A 21616-nucleotide genomic window follows, 5' to 3' on the forward strand; every position below is an offset into this window, starting at 1 on the left:
TTGTGTGGGTTGCCATCCTCTGCTTGCGTGGGGGGGGGGGGAGGCCTGCTCCGACATGGACTGTTTGGGGCACCAATCAGCTCACCCTTCGCTGAGACCCCTCAGCTCACTCAGATGTGGCCAACAGGCAGCCCTGGAAGACTCTGGACATGCTCTGGGACCCTTTTTCCATGTGGGGAACAGCAGCAGAAGCAACGTTGCTCTTGCAATCTGCGCAGATGCAGCAACGGACACTCGGGGGGGGGATTCTTTTCACAAGGATGTCGTATCAACCCCCCCCCTCACTCACTCTCAGACCCCCGTGTGCCCCATCTGCAGGGCTGTGTCGGCTGAGAGCAAGGTCCTGCCTTGGGGGCCAGGACCTCAGCCAGACGGTGGGACATCGCTTGGGTGAAACATGCTCTTAATTTAGAGCAGGGGTCAGCAAACGTTTTCAGCAGGGGGCTAGTTCACTGTCCCTCAGACCTTGTGGAGCGCCGGACTATATTTGGGGGGGGGGGGAATGAACGAATTCCTATGCCCCACAAATAACCCAGAGATGCATTTTAAATAAAAGCACACATTCTACTCATGTAAAAACATGCTGATTCCTGAACCATCTGCGGGCCAGATTTAGAAGGCGATTTGGCCGGATCTGGCCCCCGGGCCTTAGTTTGCCTACCCATGATTTAGAGGATAGGCCTTGGGTCAGCCCTCATCCCCATCCACAAATGGTCTGTGCTTGCTGCCTTTCCCTTCTCCCCAAGGAAAAGTTGCAGCTTTCTCCCTGGGATGGAGGCCGTTGCTGGGGAGGGTGGGACACGGGGGCTGCTGTTAATGAAAGGGCTGGTGCTGCAATTATCTGCATGTTTTTAATAGATCATCATGATTGATAGATGATAGATTTCGGTTAGTGCTTCATTGCTTTTCAATTGTTGCTTCCTTCTGGTGTTTTCATCTGTAAGCCACCTTTGAGTCCCTTTCAGGGGAGAAGGCGGGATATAAATAAATATATAAAAACGAGGAGGGAGGGGCTGCTGGTCTCTTCCCAGGGCAGCATCTAGGCAGGAGGGGGTGCCTGATGGGGGGGGGGGGGAAGGAGCTGTTGTCCCCTACATTGCACAACTCTCACGTGGCAGCTGTCCCAGATCCTCCGGTTTTTGGCCACCGGCAAACGTGCAGCGGAGCCACGAAGGAAGCGAGGCCCTTGGAGACCACGGCCGGCTCTACAGCTCGTCTCTTGCTTCTGGGGAGCCTGGTGGGCTTGTTCGATTCTCCTGGGGTTCCTCGGGGGTCTCGGCAGCCTGGAAAGCCAGAGCCCAGCATCACCGTGGGAACGGGGACAAACTCAGTGTTCGGAGTGGGCACGAGGGGTTGCCCCTGAAACTCACCTGGGTGTCGTCCTGGGGAGGGATCTCACCCCCATTCTCCAAGAACGCCGAGAAGGATTCCAGGTCTCTGGCGCTCCGGTACTCAATCATCTGGGGTGGAAAACGGGGGGGGGGGGGGTTGGCCTGGCTTTGCCCCACAAGCAGCAGCTACTGCCTCCCTTCTACCTCCTGGGGGAGCCTCCTTGCTCTACTGTCCCGGAGGACCTGGGCACATCCTGCGGCCACAGATCCCCCCCCCACGCCACGGGGCACCCGCATTACCTTCTTGTCCTGCCCTGCAGGGAAGTAGTACAGCGTTGGGTAGGCGCGGATGGGGAGCCCTGCTACCTCGTTGGCCGTGGCGTCCATCTCGGCGATGAGGACGTCCTCGTGGTCTTTATATTTCTCGCCCAGCTCTGCCCAGGCGGGCGCCATTGCCTTGGAGTGGGGGCACCAGGGGGCATCTGTGGAAGCGGAAGAGAAGGGATGGAGTCAGGAAGACGCAAGTCTCTTTTGTCGTCAGGTTGGTTCACCGTCTGCATCCCTCTCTGGAGAAAGCTGGCCTGGTTTCAGTTGCGCAGGCTGCGTCCCTCTTAACACCTCGCTGTGGGGCTGCCTCTAAAAATGACCCCACAACTGGCACAGAGGGTGCAATGGCTGTGGGTGTTTGCACTGATCTGGTACCAATTGCACTGGCTGCTGGTTGCTTTCTGCTCCCATTTTCAGGCCCTGGTTTTAACTGTTAAAGCCCTACATAGTTTGAGACCCCTTGCCCCACTGTAAGCCTGCCGGGACTTTAAGTTCAGCTTCAAAGACCCCGCTCCGTTGTGGCCTGTTATGGCCTACTGGATTGATGGGTAATAATAATAATAATAATAATAATAATAATATATTTATACCCTGCCCATCTGGCTGAGTTTCCCCAGCCACTCTGGGGCAGTTCCCAATCGAGTGTTAAAAATGGGAAACAGGACCTTCTCAGTGGTGGGCCCAGCCTTTCGGGATTTCCTCCTCAGGGAATTCTGGCCCCATTGAGTATCCTGGCCCCATTTCAAAGTATCCTGAAGACATTATAAATTCCAGACTGTTTGGCTGATATACATTTGTTATCACACTGGTAAATTATTTCTATGCGGTTTTTGTAATAAATGTTTTCTGAACCTCTTGGAAAGGGCTGGGCTCTGAAAGTCTGCAAAGCCAGCAAGTTCTCTCAGCAGCAATTTTCCTTGAGATCGCTCAGTCAGTAGAACGTGAGACTTTGAATCTCAGGGTTGTGGGTTCGAGTCCCACCCCGGGCAAAAAGATTCTTGCAGTTCTGTACATGTATATATCATTGAGCTCTGTATATGTACCTGAAAAGTCTGGGGCAAGCCTGTTTCTCCTAACTGGGGATGAGAGGGGGAAACCCCCAAGGAGGGCTGCCCTCTGCTTCTTCTGCCCTCCCAGTAAGTTTCCATGGGGTGCCAGGAGGGAAGGCGGAGGAGCCCCAGAGGCAGCTTTGAGGTTCCTCCTCCCCAGTCCCAAAGTGCCACTTACAGAACTTCACAAAGACGCTCTTGCTCTCGTCAAAGGCCACTTGGTCAAAGTTTCTGCCAACCAGGGTCTTGACAGGCGCCTTGTCCCAGTCCTCTGGAATATCCTGGCTCATCAGGTACGGCTGGGAAGATGAAGCAGCGCTTAGTGCTGTGGGTCAGCGGAGGGGTGAGACTTGCTTTTTATTTTTATGTTATTTTATTTACGATTTTCAGTTTTATACATTTCAGTAATTTTACAATCATTTTAACATTTCAAAACTTGACTTCCTCCCCCCTCTTTCTGTAGTCCCTTAAATTTATTTTTAATATTTTCTGCACATCCAAAGTAACTTAATTTGCTCATTTATCCATCTACTTTAAATTAATACTCTTATAAAACTGCAGGTTATTACAATAATCCTGCCAATATTCTTATCTGTTTACAGTTTGTTTGTAAATATCCAATAAACCGTTTCCATTCTTTTACAAAAAGTTGGCTATCTTGATTTCTTGATTTCAAAGAGACTCCAACCAGAGAAGAATGGCTTATAAAATGAATGGATTATGCTGAAATGGCAAAAGTGACGGTAAAACTCAGAGGACACAGCGATGAACTGTTTATGGAAAATGGGAGGCCTTTTTTTTTGACTGTCAAAATATTTTAGCAATAGGAAATTGTGTGCAGGATTTGAAATATGAACAACAACAAGCAACACATCGGCTAATAATATACTGACTATTTTATTATAACACCATACTGTTTCAGAATCCATAAACAGAAGACATACAAAATGTGCAGGGGGTCACAAACTAATAAGAACCAAATAAATATTCCATGAACAGGAATGATAGGAGTGTGTTTGAAATAGGAGCGTGATAAAAAAAGGAAGATCAGATAGAATTGGGGGGTTTAGGAACAAGTATAAATGCAGCAATTAAATATTTAAAAACATCAGCGTGGGGGGGGGGGAGACAAAAAGAAACATATAAGTGAATGATAAATTGTATGTGAAGTACATTAAAAAAAAACTAATAAAAAGGAATATAAAAAGAGTCATAGTCCCTTTCTCCCCCCCCCCAGCCTGACCATGCGACTGGCTGCCCACCTGGACTTTGCCCTCCATCACCTCCTGGCAGAAGGCACGGATGGCAGGAGCTGCGAGGGATCCATCTGCGGCCAAGAGGTATTTCCTGTTGCTCTCAATGTTGATGAAGCGGATGGCGGGAGCCTCGTGGCTTTTGAGGCCAAAGAAGTGCAGGATCTGGGCTCCGTCCCCGTTGACGTCGGCCAGCACGAAAAGCACCTGCATGGAGGGGCAGAGATGCGTCTAGTCCAAGCCCTGGCAGGGCAGGAATATGCTCCCTGGGACTCGCCTCCCAGAAGCAGAAAACACAGCACCCACGCAAACCCCAGCCCCTCCCTGCATGGGACCCCCCAACCCCAAAGCCCCAGGGCAAATGTGCCGCTTGGCCAGGGGGGCTCACCTGTCCCCTGAAGGCAGGGGCAGCATCTCGGAAGCTGCTGAGGAGCTCCAGCTGAGAGTCCTGCGTCTGGTTGATGAAGAGCAGCAGGTGGTTTGGGATCTTTGCCCCAAATATCCTGGAGGAGTTCTAGGGGAAAGACACAGGCGGGTGGAGGGATCAGGTGGGATGGCTAGGAGGAATTATACCAAATCTGGAGCAAGCCATCTGTGTCAGCGATGAAAGCATTGCGTTGACTGGGTTTAAGCCATTTTGTTATGATTTTTATCAACCCATGCCTCCGCATCCCTGTCCTATTTCTCTTGCTTGACAAGTCACGTAGAACAGCCCAGTTACCGGTTGCTTCGCCAGGCCATGAAAGAGAGAAGGCAGTTCTTTGATGCGCCCTGCCTTGATTTTGTTCATCTTAGGGCCAAGAAATAGTTTTTCACATGAAGGTGATAAAGATCCCTATCGCCCTTGCCACCCTTCCTGTGATGTTTATGGCTGTTTATGACCTCCGGGGTTGCTGGATGCATCCCTCCTTTTTAGTTCTGCTTTATTTACCCCGGAAGTATGCATGCTTAATTAGTTTTTGTAGTTTAACTTTGTCCCACGTGGGGGTTTTGAAATGCTCAGAGGAAATCTGATTGGTTCTTACGTACACTGTGTAAAAAGTTCTTTTGTGAATAAAACGATCTGGGCCGAAGGGTGGACAGGCATTATTATTATATGCACCCCTCCCAAAGTCCTGCTGGTCAAGCCTCTGTGTGTCTTCTATTAATCAGAGTCTAATCCTTCCTTTGGTTTGGGAATGCCAGAGCGGGGAACCCCCCCCCAGGGGTGGAGGGGTGTAAATGTTAGGCTTCTGTTTTGACACACTGCCCAGTGGTGTTCACAGAAAGGGGGAGGATGTTAGGTTTCTGTTTTGCCACTCTGCAGTGCTTGGAGTCACAAGACTCTCTTTACATCCCAGACATTCCAGACTGCTGGAAGTCTCACAGGAGACGGATGTTGATATTACTGGTTTCCTGTTCCTTTGTTCCAGTTGCCTCTCTGCTTTCACAGAGCGAGGATGTATATTATTTTCTGTCTGCGTAGTTAGAAATAAAACTCTTAGCAATGTAGCTCATATTTCTCGTCCTTCTGCTGCTTGGATACTCCGCGTAATGAGGGAACATGCCTGAAGCCTCATCAAAGGCTCAGGTCGTGAATCACCGCCGCCGGAGGGCTCGACCGGAGGAGTAGCTTGGCCGCACGCTAGTTCCGACAGTGAGGACAGGTGCCCCAAAATTCCAGAAGCAGAAGAGTAGCCCACTCTTTCCAGGGAGGAAGCCCGCATCTCTGCAGCAGAAATGGCGAGGGGGCTGCACTGGACTCTCAGGGAGATCCAAAGGCCCAGAGCTGACTGTGACCCAGCAGGGGTCCTTCCACTGAGCAGAGGGGTCCCACCCGCAGCATCAGGGACTGGACATTGGAGAAGGAATGATAGAGACAGCCCCCCCCCTTCTTCTCCTGAACCTTCCCAAGAAGAGGAGGGCGGTATAGAATTACAATGGTGGTTTGCAGAAGGTCATGACTCTGAGACAGAAGAGGGAAAAAGCTGGGAGATAATGGAAGAGGAGGGGGAAGCAGCAGAGCCGGAGCAGCTGGTTGACACGTTATCATTCAAAGCATTCTTGACCCCCCCTTCTCCTAGGACCAGGCGTGCATTGAGAGTAGTAGAGCAGAAAGCTCAGAGGCAGAAAGCGCAGCTCAACTGGCGGAGGGATGACGTAGAATAGGAGAGACAGAGGGGGTGGGACTTTACTCGGAGCAACGCCATTATCTAGGAGAGATGGCATTTCTGTGGGATGTGATACATAAGTAGCAGTCAAGCACAACATTCCTTGTTTTCCTAGAGTGGACATGCAAGGGGATGTTTGGACCAGCCAGTCGAAAACTTCCTGTTTCCTCCTGACTGGGACATACTTCCTCTGGCATGTGACTAGAGGTGGGCGTGATCTTATCTGTGCAGGTAACAAAAGCACAAGGCATGTAGCCATCTCTCTCTCTCTGACTTCCTCTCTTCGTTGGAGCAACCTTTTAGCTAGAGATGCTCTGCTGGCCAACAGAGGACAAAGAGACTATCTCCATATGGGATAGACTCACATGTATATACTTTGTAACTAAGTCTTCCTTCAGGGATCCAACTGTGAACTGATGATGTGAGTAAACTACTTTTATATATCTTAAATAAGATTGTGGCGTGTTTATTCTTTTAAGAGGGAAATAAGGGATCTTACCAGGAATCTATATTGAGAAGCTTAAACACGCTTGCAACCAGCTACCCGCTGTGCGTTTAAAGAGGACTGTTAAAACTCTGCTAGGTTATAGAACTTGCTAGCGCAAGTTAGGAAGGATATTAATAAACAATATATCCTCTCCTGCCTCCCTGAACATTCCCACAATTTCTGCATTCTCTCTCTGTAAATATTGAATAAAAGACTTGGTAATAACTCTTTTTTTTTATCTGCTTCTTGGCTGCCACAGTAGGAGGGATCAGATTCCCTGGAGCCTGACACGCAGTGGCTCCTCTCCCTCTGGTGGTGCTGAGCTGTGGCAGGGCTTTGCTTGCTAGAAGGGGAAGTCACGAGTTGGAAGCCCCACCCCACCCCGGGTCATCTGGGCCAACCCCCTGCAATGCTGGAAAATCCCTAAAAGGGACAAGAAACCCTGGCAAGAAAGAGCCAGGAGGAGCTGGGCTCTGGCTGGCAGCCAGGAGGAAGAAGGGGCTGAGGAATTGCAGGGCCCCCCCTCACCTGACTCGTATACTCCATCACCAGCTCCAGGCTCTGCGCCAGGATGAATTGTGCCAGCTCCGCCCCGTCCAGGCCCAGCTCTTCATCCACCAGGAAGTCTTCCCGGGACTCATCGTGCTGCAAGAGAATGAATGAATGAATGAATGAATGAATCTTTCTTTGCATCAGCCATAACAATATAGTGGTACCTCAGGTTACAGACTCTTCAGGTTACAGACGCTTCAGGTTACAGACTCCACTAACCCAGAAATAGTGCTTCAGGTTAAGAACTTTGCTTCAGGATGAGAACAGAAATCACTCGGCGGTGGCGCGGCGGCAGCGGGAGGCCCCATTAGCTAAAGTGGTATCTCAGATTAAGAACAGTTTCAGGTTAAGAACGGACCTCCAGAACAAACTAAGTTCTTAACCCGAGGTACCACTGTAAAGCAAACAAAATTATGGAAACAGGGTGCCAGAGAGTCAAGACGACTGGGTGGAAAATAGTCATACGATGGGCAAAATTTCCTTATTGTGGCCAGATTGTTCTGTCGCTTGATATCATTTTAAGCGCTGCCTAATCAAGTTATTCGCTTTTCTAAAACCCAGTGTGAGTAGCTGGGTTATCATCCCTCTATTATTCTTCTGGGTTGCCCAACCACTGTTCCAGTGTCCTTTCTCTTGACAGGTCAAGATGAGCAGGTGACAGCAAAGGTTGCAAGGTTTTTAGCTGGGGCAATTAGAATAAGACCCAATATTGGACTATTGACCCAAACCCCCAAAATGCATTTTATATAATTGACTTTTTACCTTTATCCTCTGTATACCACAACTTTATAATTCCAAAATATAGACGTGCTTTTACTCTCACAAAATTGAATATACTGCCTTCAGCTGTACTTGAGGGACATTTCCAAAAAATTCCACTCAGAAAGTGGTTATGTCCCTGGGCTGCAAGAGGTGACAGAGTGTGTCTGGGCCCCATCTCCATCTCAGCAGCTGCACCAGCCACAGAAAGAAACACCTCCCCTCTAAATGCCCCCCCCCCGGTCTTTTAACCAACCCTGCAAAGCTCCTGGAAGTGCCCGCCTGGCCCAGCTCTCACCTTCCGGAAGAGAGAGACGGTGCCAGGGTGGGTCACGTTGAACTTCTCAAAGAGCTCCGAGCGGTTGGTGAGTGCGAAGGCAAAGTCCGGAGCATCACTGGCCACATCGTAGAAGAGGCGGACGTCTTCATCCTGCAGGTCCTGCAAGGAATGCGCGGCAGCTGAGCCGGGCACAGGATGCCAGGAGCAAAGGATATCCGAGGCCTGCGCTCCGTTTGTGGAGAGGAAAGAGAGTCTCATTCTGGGAGACCTGCTTCCCCCAGCAGGGCCTTGGGTGCGGGGAAGCTGCCCTAAGACAGCAACTCCCTGGGGGCTCCCCAGCCTGCCAGTTGGGGCCCAAATGTCCCCTGGAATGTGCCAGAGGCCGACCCTCACAATTCCTCCCTTTCCCAGCTGCAGGGAACAGGCAGCAGGCTGCACCACCAGGAAACAGCAGCGCAGGATTAGCAGCTTGGCTTGGCTGCAGGAGTGCAGAGGCGCAAGCGGGGCACTCACTGGGAAGAATCCAACCACCGCCACCACGTTGGCATCCAGGAAAGCAGCCGCCTGGCTGGCATTCTCCAGCAGCACCGCACTGGGCCCAGCTTTCCGTTTCAGCCACTTCACGATTCCCTCTGCGTCTCGCTGGCCTGGCAAACGGGCGGCAAAAGTGTGAGTTGTGGGGCTCCTTGACCAGGTGCTGTGCTAAGAAAGGAGAGCGGCGAATGGTGCCACTCCTCTCACAGGGGCTCATGGCGGCTGAGGCTCAGATGAGAATAAGCCCCTGACGTGATGCCACTGCAAAGAGGGCGAAATGCAATCCCGGGAAATCTAGGCGAGGAGCTGCAAGCAAAGAGCTCTTGTTGCTCCCTCTGAGGTGAAGCCCTCATGTCAGGGAATGGTCCGGATCTGAAGACTGGGGAATGAAGTCGTAGACAGATCAGTCCCTCTCGGAAGAGGAGGAGGAATATTCCGCCCCCCTTCTCACCTCCAGCATTTCCGGAAGCAGAGAGAGAAGCAGAAACAAACATAGAAGCTGAACAGATTAGGGAGGAGTTACCCAGCTACGAGATAATGACAAGAGATCCGGAAGGGAGGGGGCAGCTGGAAGATACAGCAATTGAAAGTGGGGGAGAGACCCCCCTCCCCTTGGACTCAGAGGTCCGAACGTATCAGAGAAGAAAGGAGACTGAGAGGGGGAGGAACTTCCCGCTGGCGCACTCCTTGCTGCGGAAGCTGGAAGTCGGATTCAGAATATGCAACTGATCTCCTTGCAGACGGTTGTCTGTGTGTGCAAAACAATGCTGTAATAAAGGACTATAAATCTATCAATGGCTTGTTAATTCATATCTGTGAGCTACTGGATGAAGAGGGGAACTCCCTCGCTTGACACCTCATGCCCAAAGAGCCACACGATAAGAACCAAGGGAGATCCCAGCTGCTGCTGGATCAGGCCCATCTAGTCCAGCATCTTGTTCTCAAAGGGGCCAGCCGGATGCCCCCAAAGGGACCCAATGGGTATTCAGAGCCACCCTGCCTCCGACTGGGGAGGTCCAGGGCGGCTGAGAACGCCCCGCAAAACCACCGCCTCTTCTGACCTGTGAAGTCCGCCGGGTGAGTGCGGTTGCCGTCTCTGAACAGCTTGAGGACGGGGAAGCCGCTGACTCCGAACTCTGCGCTCAGCTCCTTCTCCTGCTCCCCGTCCACCTTGGCCAGGCGCAGCGCAGAGCCCTCCTCCTTCAGCAGGGCGGCGGCCTTGGCGTACTCCGGGGCCAGCGCCTGGCAGTGACTGCTCCAGGGGGCATCTGGGAGGGGAAAGGAGGAGGGGTGAAGCGTCCGCCCCACAGGCAACAAGTGGCAGTGCGGAGGTGTGTAAGGAAGTCTGAGGAGACTGCTGGATCGGGTCCAGCATCCTGTTCTCACAGTGGCCAGCCAGAAGCCCCACAGGGAAGCCCACAAGCAAGACCTGGGTGCGAGAGCTACTCTTCCCTCCTGCGCTTTCCAGCAACTGGCCTTGGGAAGCATTTGCTGTCTCTGCGTGTGGGGCCAGAGCAACCCCATTGTGGTGGTGATGGGGGGGGTACATGCACACCAGTGGGTCTCAGGAGCCACAGGCACGGCAGGAGAGTGTGGTTCTGTAGGCTACCCCCCCTCCTGTCCCCTGGGCCAGGCTCTGTGGGCCTGGCATGCCAGTTTGCTCTCCCCATAGGCTGCTGATAGCCACTTTTGCTTAATCTCCTCTCCTCTCGCCTTCCAGAGCATAGAACAGGTTTGCTCCAACAAGGGCAGCTCTGTGGTGCCGCAGGAGGACACAGCTGGGGTGGGCTGGGGGGCTGGAAGGTGAGGCGGGAGCTACAAGAAGGGTAATAATAATAATATAATATAACAATAATTTTTTATTTATACCCTGCCCTCCCCGGCCAGGGCCAGGCTCAGGATGGCTAACACCAAATGTAAATTACAACAAAACATAATAGAGAAAAAAAAGTTAATTAAAATACGGCTTAAAATACAGCCTCATTTTAGTAGTAGCCCACAAATCAAGACCAGATGGTCCTCCATGGGCCAGCAAAAAAGCCAAGGGAAAATTTATATACCAAATCCCATATAAGGGGTCAGAGTGAGTCTAAGCCCGAAGGCCAGGCGGAACAGCTCCATCTTGCAGACCCTGCGGAAAGATGTCAGATCCCTCAGGGTCCTGGTCTCTTGGGACAGAGCGTTCAACCAAGTCGGGGCCAGCGCTGAAAAGGCCCTGATCCTAGTTGAGAGGGTATCCTTTCTGGAGGGGATTTCTCTCAACAGGGTCCGCTGTGCCCCCTCCCCTAAGCAACCAAGCAGCCTGAATGGGGCGCTCCAGTTTGCCCCACCTGCCCCCTCCCAGCGCCTGCTGCTTTTCCCTTGGGGTTGCAGGCCAGGGGAGTCCCTGGGGGTGCCCCGTTCAAGCTCTCCCCCCTGCACTAGCTGCTACTCACAGAACTCCACCAGGAGCAGCTTGTGCTTCTGCAGGGCTTGGGCAAAGTTGCTCTGGTTGAGCACCAAGACCCCCTGGTCCTCCTCTTCCTCCTCTTCCTCTGCCTGCTTCCTGCTCTCCTGGGCCCCCAAACGCTGCACTAAGGCCACTGCCAGCCCCAGTGCCAGCAGGAGTCTCGGGAAGCAGCCCATGGCGGCCTGGAGGAGAGAGAGAGGCAGAGTGCCGGAGCCAGGAGATGCCAGGCGGGGAAGGGGCAGATAAAGCTCCCGGGGCAAGCCTTTCCGTGACGTGGAGCCAGAGTTTGCCCCACGTGGCCCTTCCCCACTGGCTGCCTGATAAGAGCTGCTGGGGACGGGGTGCTGAACCCAAGGCAAACAGCTCTGGAAGCTCTGCAAACACAATCTTGGAAGTCAAGATAACCCCACAATTAATAGTAGCAATGAACACATTTATACTCACTTGCTTTGATGTGAGCCAATTGGCCGACTTTGACGGCATCAGTGCTTTTTCCTGGGGGTATTCAAGGGGACACAGCACTGGTAGAAAAGCACTGCCTGCCTGCCACCCAATCTCCAAGCAGGGCGGGATTGCAGGGGTTCCAGGACTGGGGTCCCTTGGAATGAGGGACAGCAGAGACTGTGGCGTTTTTAGGATCTATGGTTTATTTACACATCTACAGCCTGAGCCAAAGATGGAGCATCTCGCAGCATCAACACCCCAAAAGGCCTTTCTTCTCTCACTGTGACAGCCGTGGAATCGCCCATCAATCAAGCATGGCGCTGTCTCTCTGGCTTCTCAGCCTGCAGCCTCCGCTCAGCTCAGCTCTCACCCAACCAGGCTGGCCATTGCCCTTCCACATCCCAGCCAGGCGAGGCACCCGCAGTTAGTCACTGCCTTGGCAGTCCAGCTCCTTAATTTCGGGCGCTGATGGTCCTTGGTGTGAATTTCCCAGACATACCCAGAATACTGCAGTGGGAAGCAGCATTCAGCAAAATGTCCAGGAAAATCCAGGTGTGTGGCAAGCCATGATTTCCTCCAAAAACATCAACAACTTTGGGCAAAAAGAAAAGAAAAGCTGAACAACTTTTGTTTCAGGATTTTGGCATTTTGAAATCTGGCAGCCCTAGTCCCTTGGCCAACACCTATTGAGTTGGTCTCTAAGGTGCTACTGAACAATGTTTATTTATTTATTTTGACCCATTGGCTGGGCAGAGAGATGCTGATGGAGGTGCTGAAATGGCTGGCCATTGACTTGCAACTGCCCAGTTAGCCATGGCTTCTCCCATCAGCTATTAACCCTTCCTGGACTCCGGACTCCAAGGGTTAGAAGGGGCTCCAGGCACCCTGCAGACTGACCCCAATCACAACATTATTAACATGCCCCCCCCATCCCTGGGACTTTAGAGTGAGGGGGGGGGATAATAATACAACAATAATAAGAAATAGCAGCCCATCTAGAGAAGGCCTCTCCTTGGCCAGACCTCCTGGGCTGCAGCTGTGCTCAGCGACCCCGAGGGGGGCTTCCCAGGGGGTGCTGGCCAGACCCAGGCAGGCGCAGCGGCCACACATGGGGGTCTTGTGTGGGGTCCTGCCCAGCTCCCCCTCGCTCTTCCTCACTTGGTCCTGGCCGGACGCAGCGCCATTCCATGGAATGCCCGCCCTGCTCTGGGCATTGTTTGAATTCCACCCCAACGGCTGCTGCCCACACAGAGTGGCACTGCCATGGGGCTCAGCGGTGAGGCAGGCTTGGTGGGGAGGGGTTGGAAATGGGAATCTTGGCACAGAGTGAGGGGCTTATTCTCTGGGCGGGGGGAGCAAAGGAAACTGAGGAGCATAGTGAGTGGCCTCCAAGAAGTGTGTGTTTCTCAAGTGCTCACCCCCCAACGCAGGAGCCAGCTCCTATTGGCTGAGGTCCCTTTGGCCTCCCCAATAAAGTATTTGAGGGGGCCAGACCCCTCCCCAAAGTTCATTGCCATTCAAATAGTGCACATGCACTGCTTCTTGTGATGGATTATATGGGATGGGGCTTATCCCCCCCCCCCCCAATTTTATTCAACCTTGCATCAAGCTAACTGCATGTTGTATTAACCCTTTCCCCACAGAGAGTAGAGGTTTGGGGCCTGGCGAAGCCCCCTCTGAAAGACAGGTAAGGAATGCTTCTGGGCAGAGACCCCCTTGGGGTGCTTGCTGACGTCCCTGATGGGGGGGGGGGACTGGCTTCTTCCCTCCCTCCCTCCCTCCTTCCCCACATTGCTGGGCAAGAGGGGAGCCTCCATCTCCCTGACCCTTGGCCACCTGCTCCATTGCCCAGCAAAGCAGATTCTCCAGGTCTCTGGCCTTGACCCTCTGTGAGAAGGAGGAGAAGGGGGTCCCGCAGACTCCCTTGGGCTGGGCCACTCTCAGCCAGGACGACCCCTTTGTGGGGAGGGCCAGGGCAGGGGGCAGAGGCTGCTTGGAGGCCAATTGCATCCTGCCTGCAGGTGGATGAGGAGGATGAGGCGGTGGCCGCAGACCCCCTTTTGCACATGGAGGCCAGGAAGGGCCACTGCGACGCGGCCCGCCAGCTCCTTGCCCAGGACCCAGAGGCCCTCAACAGCCAGGTAGGCTGAGGATGGCTTGGAGGGCCCCCTTCCCCACAGGCTGTGGTGGACCCCCTTCCCTTGGTGGGAGGGCTGGGATGTGCCTGTGATGGGGGGGGAAATGACTCCTTGCCCCTCTCCAAGGCCCCTTGCCTGCACCAGGCCCACCCCCATGGCGCTCTCTTGGCTTCCCCTCGCTCTCCAGGACGCCAGTGGCCGGACGCCCCTTTTCTGGGCCACGGAGTACAGACACGAGAGCCTGGTGGAGCTCCTGCTGGCCCACGGAGCAGACCCAGCCGTGCGGGATCACGTGAGGCTGGACCCCTGGGGGGGGGAGGAATGAATTGGGGTGGGGGTATTCACTCCCTATTGCCCACCCAGACAGAAGACCAGTTGGGAGCAGGGATGGACCTACAATTTGGGGGGCCCTGAAGCTTAAACTGTTATGGAGGCCCCTTTGGAACCAGAAGGAGGTCTGTGAGAAGGTGGGGGGAGTTCCCTGAGCCACAGCAGAGCGGCCAACTTCCCCCTTCCTTCCTTACAACATCTGTGCTACTTACTGGTACTCTATTTTTTATATATATAATTTTTAATTAATTTTCAACTTGTTATTTTCAACAATAATGAAACGTATTTTGAACATCTTATACATTTTTTGGGGGGGGGGGGGACTTCCATCAATCTCATCTGAAAATTTTCCAACCTAATCACTAAATATACATTTCTCACTTCCACAATTACTTTTAACTCATAACTAACATCACTATTCTTTCTCTAATTTGCAATGCTTCATACATTTCTCCTTACAAAACGTCTTGTAGACCTGCTAGTGTAATTTGTTGATTATAGTTGCTCTTCAAATAAATCGTATATTTCTTCCAATCTGCTGTAAATCTCTGGTCCCGCAGGTTTTGAATCCTTCCTGTCATTTTATCTAATTCTGCACAGTCCATTAATTTTGCCTGCCATTCTTCTTTCCTGGGAACTGTGCTACTTACTATCAAACTTTGTGTTGGTTGATATATACACAACAAAAAATTAATCAGTTTGAGTCAAAGCAATTGGCCTCCATCATGTGGCTCAAATGGGGTCCCCCAAATTAAGGCATGTGGACTAAAGTGGCTTCTGGGGTCCCTCTGGAATTAGGGCCCCTGAAGCTGAAGCTTCGTTCCTTCCTTAGTAGATCTGCCTCGCTTGGTAGGAAGAGGCCAGAGCTGAGCGGGAATCTCCAAAGTGGGCTGGGCTGCCAGTGTGGACAAGCGGCTCTCACAGGCACACGTTCCCTGCTGGCATACTGCCACGCAATGCCACGGCACTGGCAGGGGTGGAGGAAGGGGTGGGTGGTGGGGGTGGGCCGCCCCGGGTGTCACCACTGAGGGGGGTGACAAAAGGCCGGGCAGCACTCACCGTGGGGCCTGCAGGTTCCGTGATGCCCCAAATGGGCTGCCCACTGCCTGTCCCTCAGCTGTGGGGCGGCTAAGTGGGAGGAGGCAGGCAGACTCCTTGGAGGCCCCGCCGAGTGTTGGATTGTTTGATTGCTGTTAGCCGCCCTGAGCCTGGCTTCGGCTGGGGAGGGCGGGATATAAATAAAATGTATTATTATTATTATTACTGCCGCAGCTGGCCCCGCTCCTGGGTACATGGCAGGTGCGCCACCCCAGTCGCCTGATCGGCTTGCTCTGCCCCTGGGCACTGGAGGGGGTGGGCTCTGCCAGCCAGCAAGGAAGCTGGAGGCACCTTGGGGGGCTGACCAAGGAGAGGCTGTGTGTGACTGTGTGTTGCAACCAGAGGCAGGCAGGGAGGCTGCCAGGGAAGGCTGCTGCTCACTTGTGCCAGGCGCAGGTCCTCCTGCCTCGGTCCCAAGGATCCTGGGGGCAGCAGGTCGTGGGGGCCCTGGGGTCCACAGACTGCTCCCCTTTGGAGAAAGGCAGCAAGCCTTGCAGAGTCACACAAGCCCTCGAGGGTGGCCTGGGAGGTGCTTGGCTGAGGGCCCCCCCAGCTCAGCTCACCCCATTCTCTCTGCTGCCCACCCCCCTTCCCTCCTTAGGAAGGGAACCTCTGTCTGCACTGGGCGGTGTATGTGGGCAGCCCCTCCATCGCCAGAATGCTGCTGGACGCCGGCTCCGATGTGGATGCGCTGAATGGCCAAGGCGACTCCCCCCTGCACCTGGCGGCCCAGGAGAGGCGCTACGAGTGTCTCCTGTGAGTGAGGGTCTCCCCTGCCCATGTGGGAATGATGTGGACAGTAGGAGAGGATATATAGATTAAATAGTATCCTTCCTCACTCATGCTAGTACATTCCCCTGAATATTGCAGGAAGTTTGTAGATTCATTTGAATCTCTTGAGTTAAGCAGTCCAGTCTGGCTTGTCCAGATTGGGTTTGTTCCTGCTAAATTCCTCTTTAATTCCCTCTTAAAAAGAATAAAGGCACAACAGTCTTCTCTTAAAAGTAAGAAGAAGTTTACTTACATTCAGTTCACGGTATGATCCTGAAGGCAGTCTTTAGCTTGTAGTTACAGAAGAGAGTGTGAGTTTATCCTATATGGGGATGGAGCCCATGCGCTGCTGGCTGAGAGCCAGCAGACAGCAAAAGATATCAAGAGAGCAGCATCAAGAGAATGATCAAGAGAAAGATGGCTGCATGACCAGCTCTTTTATGGGGTCTCCCAGGGTCACACACACCTACCTGGTCACACACAGGGGGAGGATGCTCCAGACAGGTCAAGGGAGAGGTCAAGCTCTGGGCCTGGCTAGGGCCACTGGGCTGTGGAATGTAGCAGTCAAATACAACATTTCCTGTTTGACCAGAGTGGACACACAAGGGGGTGTTACTCCAGTGCCAGGAGGACTTCCTGTCACACCTGTCTGGAGCATCCTCCCCCTGCGTGTGACCAGAGCTGTGCAGACCAGACGCTCACTCTTTGCTGGCTGGCACAGGAGAGGAGCTGAAGCTCTAGTCCGCTAGAGAGGACTCTGCAGTGAGAGATGCTCCCGCTGTGTCCCGAGAGCAAGGGGGCCCAGTGTATCTCCTCCAACCTGCCTGGGCTCTTCCTCTCTTTTTCGTCACTTTCCACCTAGCCAGAACTGTGAGAGTATCTGCTGAGTCTGACGCTCCGCCTTAAAGCATCCTGGATTCCTCCATCAAAAAGGCTCAAACCAGCCTATCTAAGCTTCCCTTTTAAGCCCCAAAGGAATGACACCCTGCTGAACTCACAAACCTCAGGAAGGAAGGATAATATTTAGCAAATACCGTATTGGCCCGAATATAAGCAGCACATCTAAAATTCAAAGGGGGGGGGGAGACAACACCGGAATATAAGCCGCTCCCTTAAAATTCCGCAGGCACTCACACCCGTAAATGGCAAACGTAGAAGAAAATCCTGTGGGTACTAGAGAGGACCCGCAGGTGGGTTAAACACCTGTTCATGGCACCGTAAATGCAAATGAAAAACCAACATTGCACTGTAAAATTCGGGGAAAGCTATGAATGACATTAGAATTGATTGCACAACAGTCTCAAGCTTGCAAATCGGCAAGAGAACATTTTGACCGCATGTCTGTTTCAGCAGCGATGTCGTAAAAGTCAATCTTTGTAAGCTCGCGAATTTAAGCCGCACTTTTAACTTTTCACGGTCGGAATTTGGCAAAAAGAAAGCGCAGCTTATATTCAGGCCAATACTGTATATCCTCTCCCAGCATCTATTCTCATCCCAACCCAGAGCAGCGGAGGAGCACGGAGGCAAACTCCCAGCCACTCTGAGCCAGGTGGGAAGGATGCGGGGTCAACCTAGCCGACCCCCAGGGAGTCAGGAGTTGCCATGGGAGAGGAAGGAGGTCTGGGGGAAGCTTGGCTAGAGGAGAAGGCAGCAGGAGGCTTCCACTGGGGGGGGGGGGGGCGTTGTGTGGATGGAGAGTAAAGAAACACAACCCCCAGAGGTTCTCCCCGGGGCTCCTGTCTGGGTAGGTGGGGCTGCCACAGCCCTTCTTGGTCCTTCCTTGGTGCTCCAGCCTCTGACTGGAGGACTTGGGGGCTCCCCCCCGAGGGTGCTCAGCTGCCCCTCTTTGCGTCCCACAGCCTGCTTCTTGCCCACGGCGCCAAAGTCTCCCTGAAGAACAGAGCCGGCCGAGTGGCTCTGCAGTGCTGCAAGCCCAGCTCCCCTTCCTGGCGGGCCCTGGAGGCGGCCTCTGCGCGGCCCCCCCACCCGAGGGAGAGGCTCCTCTGCAGGTGAGCGGCCCCCCGGGGCGGCTGGGCTAAGGCGGGACCCCCTCCCTCCGACCGGGCTGCAGCTGGGGCTCAACGGCCGCTCCTGTCGCCCCCAGAGACATCTCCCGGGGCTTTGAGCAAGTCCCCATCCCTTGCGTCAACGGGGTGGACGAGGAACCGGCGCCCGGAGCCTTCCTCTATGTCACGCAGAACTTGGTGTCGGACTCGGCGGTGCTCCCCGCGACGGGCTGGGGCAGAAGTCAGGTGAGGGGCCTTGTCCACCCGCTGCTCCTCCGTGCCCCAGGGTTAACTGGAGGGGCTGAAGTTGCTGGGGGGCAGGGAAGCCCCAGCATCCATCCAGACGCCCCAAACTCTGGGGCATCTTCTGAGCAGCCCTCCAAACCAGAGACATTTCGCAGGGCTGCGTTTTGACCGTTCAGGCCTCCTTGTGCGGTTTGAAGGCACCCTCTGCCAACCTGGCGCCCTCCCAAACCCAACAAATAGCATGTTTTGGACGGAGGCTGACAGGGTCTGTCCTCAGAACCCCCTGGAGGGCGCCAGGTTGTCGAATGGTGCAGAGAAGTGATGCTGCTCCTGCTGACGTTGTTTCCAGCACCGGGAGCCTTGAGGATACCCAACCCAGGTGGCTTGAGAGGGAGGATCTGGCGGGTCCCTGCCGAAGCAAAATAGTAATAAAAATAAAGAATAAGTACCTAAATGGGCGTCTGCCAGGCTGGGGCTGCAGAGTGCCCTCTGGGGGCCTTGTAGGGGGCTGAGCGTGACCCCCCAATCGCCCTCCCCGGGGCCTGACCGCCTTGCCTTCTTTCAGCACTGCGAGTGCGCCAGTTCCTGCTCTGCGCCCAGCTGCCCGTGTGTCGAGCGCGGCCTGCGCTCCTGGTACACTCCGGTGAGAGCCGCTCCCGCCCTTCCTGGGTCAGACGGGGAGCTCAGCCGGAGCCACTGAGGGCCAGCCGGCCGTTTCTCTCCTCTTGTGGTCCAGGATGGCCGGCTGGCGCCAGACGCGGCCGGCAGCGCAGCCGAGGCGGGCCCCATCTACGAGTGCCACATGCTCTGCTCCTGCGCCAGCACCTGCCCCAACCGGGTGGCGCAGAGGGGACTCAGGTGAGCCCCCCTTCCCTGGGCCAGGGGCTCAGTTTACCGACTTAATATATGGTTTGCCTATGCCTGAATAAGCTCTTCTGCTGAATTGCTTAAGAAAGTTGGAGGGGCCAGCCAGGTGGGCAGGTCAGCATCACCAACCTGGTGCCTGGAGATCTCCATGTGGTCACAACTGGCACCCGCGCCCGTCGCAAAATGTGTCTGGTGCCTGGCTAATTTCTGCCACAGGGCAGTAGCACCCACCAGCCTGGGTCAGATGCCTTGGCACCCTCTTCCTTTGCCCCCTGGCCAAATGGCACACGCTGGTGTCAACGGCCTCTCCTTCCGAGGACGTTCTTAAGAAGAGCTTGGATGGCCGGCCATCAGGGGGGCGCTGGTTTGGACTCCCGCATGGCAGAGGGTTGGACTAGATGAGCCCTGGTGTCCCTCCCAACCTTGCCATTCTGTGATTGTGTGAGCGGCCCCTTTCCAAATTCCTGCTTCCGTGAGGGGACCCTTTGTTCTTTTCCATTAAGGAGACGGCGCTTTGCGCGTTCAAACGCTGCCACTTTCATTGGGGCAGAAATACTTGCCGCAGCCCTGCGACAAGCAAAGGGGCGAATCGAAGCCCACCCCCCTCTCCACCTTGCTCTCCCTCCGTGCCAGCCCACCCAAGTCTCCGCCTTAAAACAACAACCTCGCTTGCCCCCCCCCCGCCCTTGGGACCCTTGCTTGCCTGCTTCTCTTCTCTTCTCGCCCCATAACCCCCCTCGCCCCCCTGGTGCCCGGTGGGGGTCCCGCTTTCCGCTGCCCGAGGTGGGCCCCAGCACCCTCTCATCCGCAGGACGCAGCTGCAGCTGTACCGGGCGCCAGGCAAGGGATGGGCAGTGCGCACGATGCAGGAGGTGCCCCGAGGAGCCTTCCTTTGCCAGTAAGTCCCGGGGAGGGGGGGAGAAGAGAGGGGCCGAGTCCAGGCAATTCCCCCTCCCCAAACCCCCCCTCATGGCCCTTCCCTCCCCGCCAGGTACTTTGGCGAGCTGATTTCCAGCGCCGAGGCTGCCCAGCGAGAGGACGCCGCCTATTCCTTTGTGGTGGACACGCAGGTGACATCTCTGCCTCCACTTGGGGGGCGGGGGAGGGTTTTGTGCCCCTTCTCGGGGGGTTGGGCACTGGAGCTCAGCGTTGCCCCCTCTCCCCGCAGGCGGGCCCCGAGTGCTGCCTGGACGGGCGCTTCTACGGCAGCGTGGGCCGCTTCCTGAACCATTCGTGCCAGCCCAACCTGGTGGCTCTGCCGGTGGTCGTGGGGCACGAGATCCCCGGCATCGCCTTCTTCAGCGCCCGGGCCATCCAGGCGGGCGAAGAGCTGGCGTAGGTGGTGCTGCCGGAGAAAAGGGGGCTGCCGTGGGGTGAAGGGGCCCCACCTCCATGCCTGCCCCCTGGACTTGCAACCAGCCAGGAGGCGGGAGGGCTTCTCGGACTTCAGTCTCAGGTTTGCCCTTGCAAGACTCAGCCGGGAGGAGGCGCTGCTTGCCCGTCATCGGCTCTGGCGCCACCTGCTGGTGGCCTCCCGGGGGCTTCAGCCACTCCCGAATGGGCGCCCGGCAACCGCAGGAGCCGTGGCTCTCTGCCTGCTCCCCTCCTGCTATCCCCCGCCCTTGAACAGAGCAGCACTTTGGCTGCAGCAGCTGGGGTGGCGAGAGCCGGTCCCGGAGCGTCCTCTGACCTCCTGCTGGAATGGGGGCGTCGGGAGGGGCCCAGTTTGCGGGCGCCCCGTCTTCACTCGGCGGCGTTTCTGCCCCTCGCAGGTTCGACTACGGCGAGCGCTTCTGGGAGGCGAAGGGCCGCCGCTGGGCTTGCCTGTGCAAGTCGCCCGGCTGCAGATACCGGCCGTCGAGGGAAGGGCCAACGGCAGACGCCGCCGCGGGAGACCCCGGCCTGGGCGCCTCCACGTCCTACCCGCTCCGCGGCTTCTCGCGCAAATCCGCGCGGAGCAGCCCGCTGAAGACGGCCCCGCGCCGCTCTGCGCGGCCCCGACGGCGCCCCCTGCGCTAGCCGCGCGGACCCCAGCCCCAGTCTTGATCCCTCCCAATAAAGAGCCGAAGCCAGCCGCCTGTCTCGGGCCTGATTGCTGCGTCAGGGGCCGGTTCCGCAGGGCGAGGTGGAAGAGGGAGCGGAGGCTCCTTCGAACAGAAGGCGCTTGGAAGGAGCTTTCTGCAAAAGCGGGCCCGAAGTGCAAATGAGGGGCCGGGAAGGATGGCGACGGCGACCCAAGGCGGGACCCCCTCTGCTCTTGCCCGCACCTTCTGGCCCACTCAGCGGTCCGGCCGAAGGAGCAGCCGCCTGGGCCAAGAGGAGGGAAGGGACTCGCCCGCCGAGCTGCTGCTTCTCGCCTGCAGCAGCCCCGGTGCGCAGAGCTGAAGGAGCCGGACCGGGCGCTTCCCCGGGTTGGCCGCAACCCGCTGCCGCGCTCTGCACGCGCGCAGAGGCACCGGGCGCCAGGTGGAAGGCTGGCGGGGCAGGCCAGCAGGGGGCAGCCGAGAGCCGCCCGGCCTCCGGCCCGACGCCGGTGCCCCGCCGC

At 55.4% G+C, this 21616-nt stretch overlaps 2 protein-coding genes across 9 annotated transcripts; one reads left to right on the plus strand and one right to left on the minus strand.

Annotated features, from left to right (window-relative positions):
- Positions 1-832: 832 nt before the first annotated feature.
- PDIA2 (protein disulfide isomerase family A member 2) lies at positions 833-12790 on the minus strand. Of its 6 annotated transcripts, XM_083412706.1 has the most exons (13): positions 12774-12790; positions 11616-11769; positions 11158-11353; positions 9784-9990; positions 8702-8835; positions 8207-8347; positions 7126-7242; positions 4349-4474; positions 3970-4167; positions 2886-3006; positions 1632-1813; positions 1371-1460; positions 833-1283 (listed from the first exon to the last, which is right to left on the minus strand). In XM_083412706.1, the coding sequence occupies exons 2-13, from the start codon at positions 11652-11654 to the stop codon at positions 1206-1208; spliced, it is 1629 nt and encodes a 542-aa protein (XP_083268832.1). In that variant the 5' UTR covers positions 11655-11769; positions 12774-12790; the 3' UTR covers positions 833-1205. The 6 variants fall into 6 exon arrangements, with proteins under 6 accessions (XP_083268832.1, XP_083268834.1, XP_083268833.1 ...); XM_083412708.1 differs by lacking the exons at positions 11616-11769; positions 12774-12790 and adding an exon at positions 12638-12752; XM_083412707.1 differs by lacking the exon at positions 12774-12790 and having other exon boundaries at positions 833-958; positions 11616-12487.
- A 14-nt stretch (positions 12791-12804) lies between these two features.
- LOC310664123 (histone-lysine N-methyltransferase EHMT2-like) lies at positions 12805-21145 on the plus strand. Of its 3 annotated transcripts, none has more exons than XM_083412712.1 (13): positions 12805-12891; positions 13259-13302; positions 13637-13756; positions 13941-14045; positions 15783-15937; positions 17812-17961; positions 18057-18204; positions 18770-18847; positions 18941-19062; positions 19883-19969; positions 20063-20141; positions 20240-20406; positions 20844-21145. In XM_083412712.1, the coding sequence occupies exons 1-13, from the start codon at positions 12879-12881 to the stop codon at positions 21088-21090; spliced, it is 1515 nt and encodes a 504-aa protein (XP_083268838.1). In that variant the 5' UTR covers positions 12805-12878; the 3' UTR covers positions 21091-21145. The 3 variants fall into 3 exon arrangements, 2 of the variants coding, with proteins under 2 accessions (XP_083268838.1, XP_083268837.1); XR_014504786.1 differs by lacking the exon at positions 12805-12891 and adding an exon at positions 12915-13010 and having other exon boundaries at positions 20240-20527; XM_083412711.1 differs by lacking the exon at positions 12805-12891 and adding an exon at positions 12915-13010.
- Positions 21146-21616: the final 471 nt, after the last annotated feature.

Source organism: Podarcis tiliguerta (assembly GCF_965153285.1).
Source record: "Podarcis tiliguerta genome assembly, chromosome: 14".
Taxonomy (NCBI): domain Eukaryota; kingdom Metazoa; phylum Chordata; class Lepidosauria; order Squamata; family Lacertidae; genus Podarcis; species Podarcis tiliguerta.

Bases quoted from the DNA above. Each gene is read 5' to 3' on its own strand.
- PDIA2 (XM_083412705.1), bottom strand. From the start codon at position 10,246: ATGGGGTTGCTCTGGCCCCACACGCAGAGACAGCAAATGCTTCCCAAG. The intron at 8,836-9,783 runs GTCAGAAGAGGC...CCCGTTTGCCAG, and splicing joins TCACCCGGCGGACTTCACAG to GCCAGCGAGACGCAGAGGGA. The intron at 1,461-1,631 runs GTAATGCGGGTG...TTTCCACCCCAG, and splicing joins CTGCAGGGCAGGACAAGAAG to ATGATTGAGTACCGGAGCGC.
- LOC310664123 (XM_083412711.1), top strand. From the start codon at position 12,923: ATGGGAATCTTGGCACAGAGTGAGGGGCTTATTCTCTGGGCGGGGGGA. The intron at 17,962-18,056 runs GTGAGCGGCCCC...TGTCGCCCCCAG, and splicing joins AGGGAGAGGCTCCTCTGCAG to AGACATCTCCCGGGGCTTTG. The intron at 18,848-18,940 runs GTGAGAGCCGCT...CTTGTGGTCCAG, and splicing joins TGCGCTCCTGGTACACTCCG to GATGGCCGGCTGGCGCCAGA.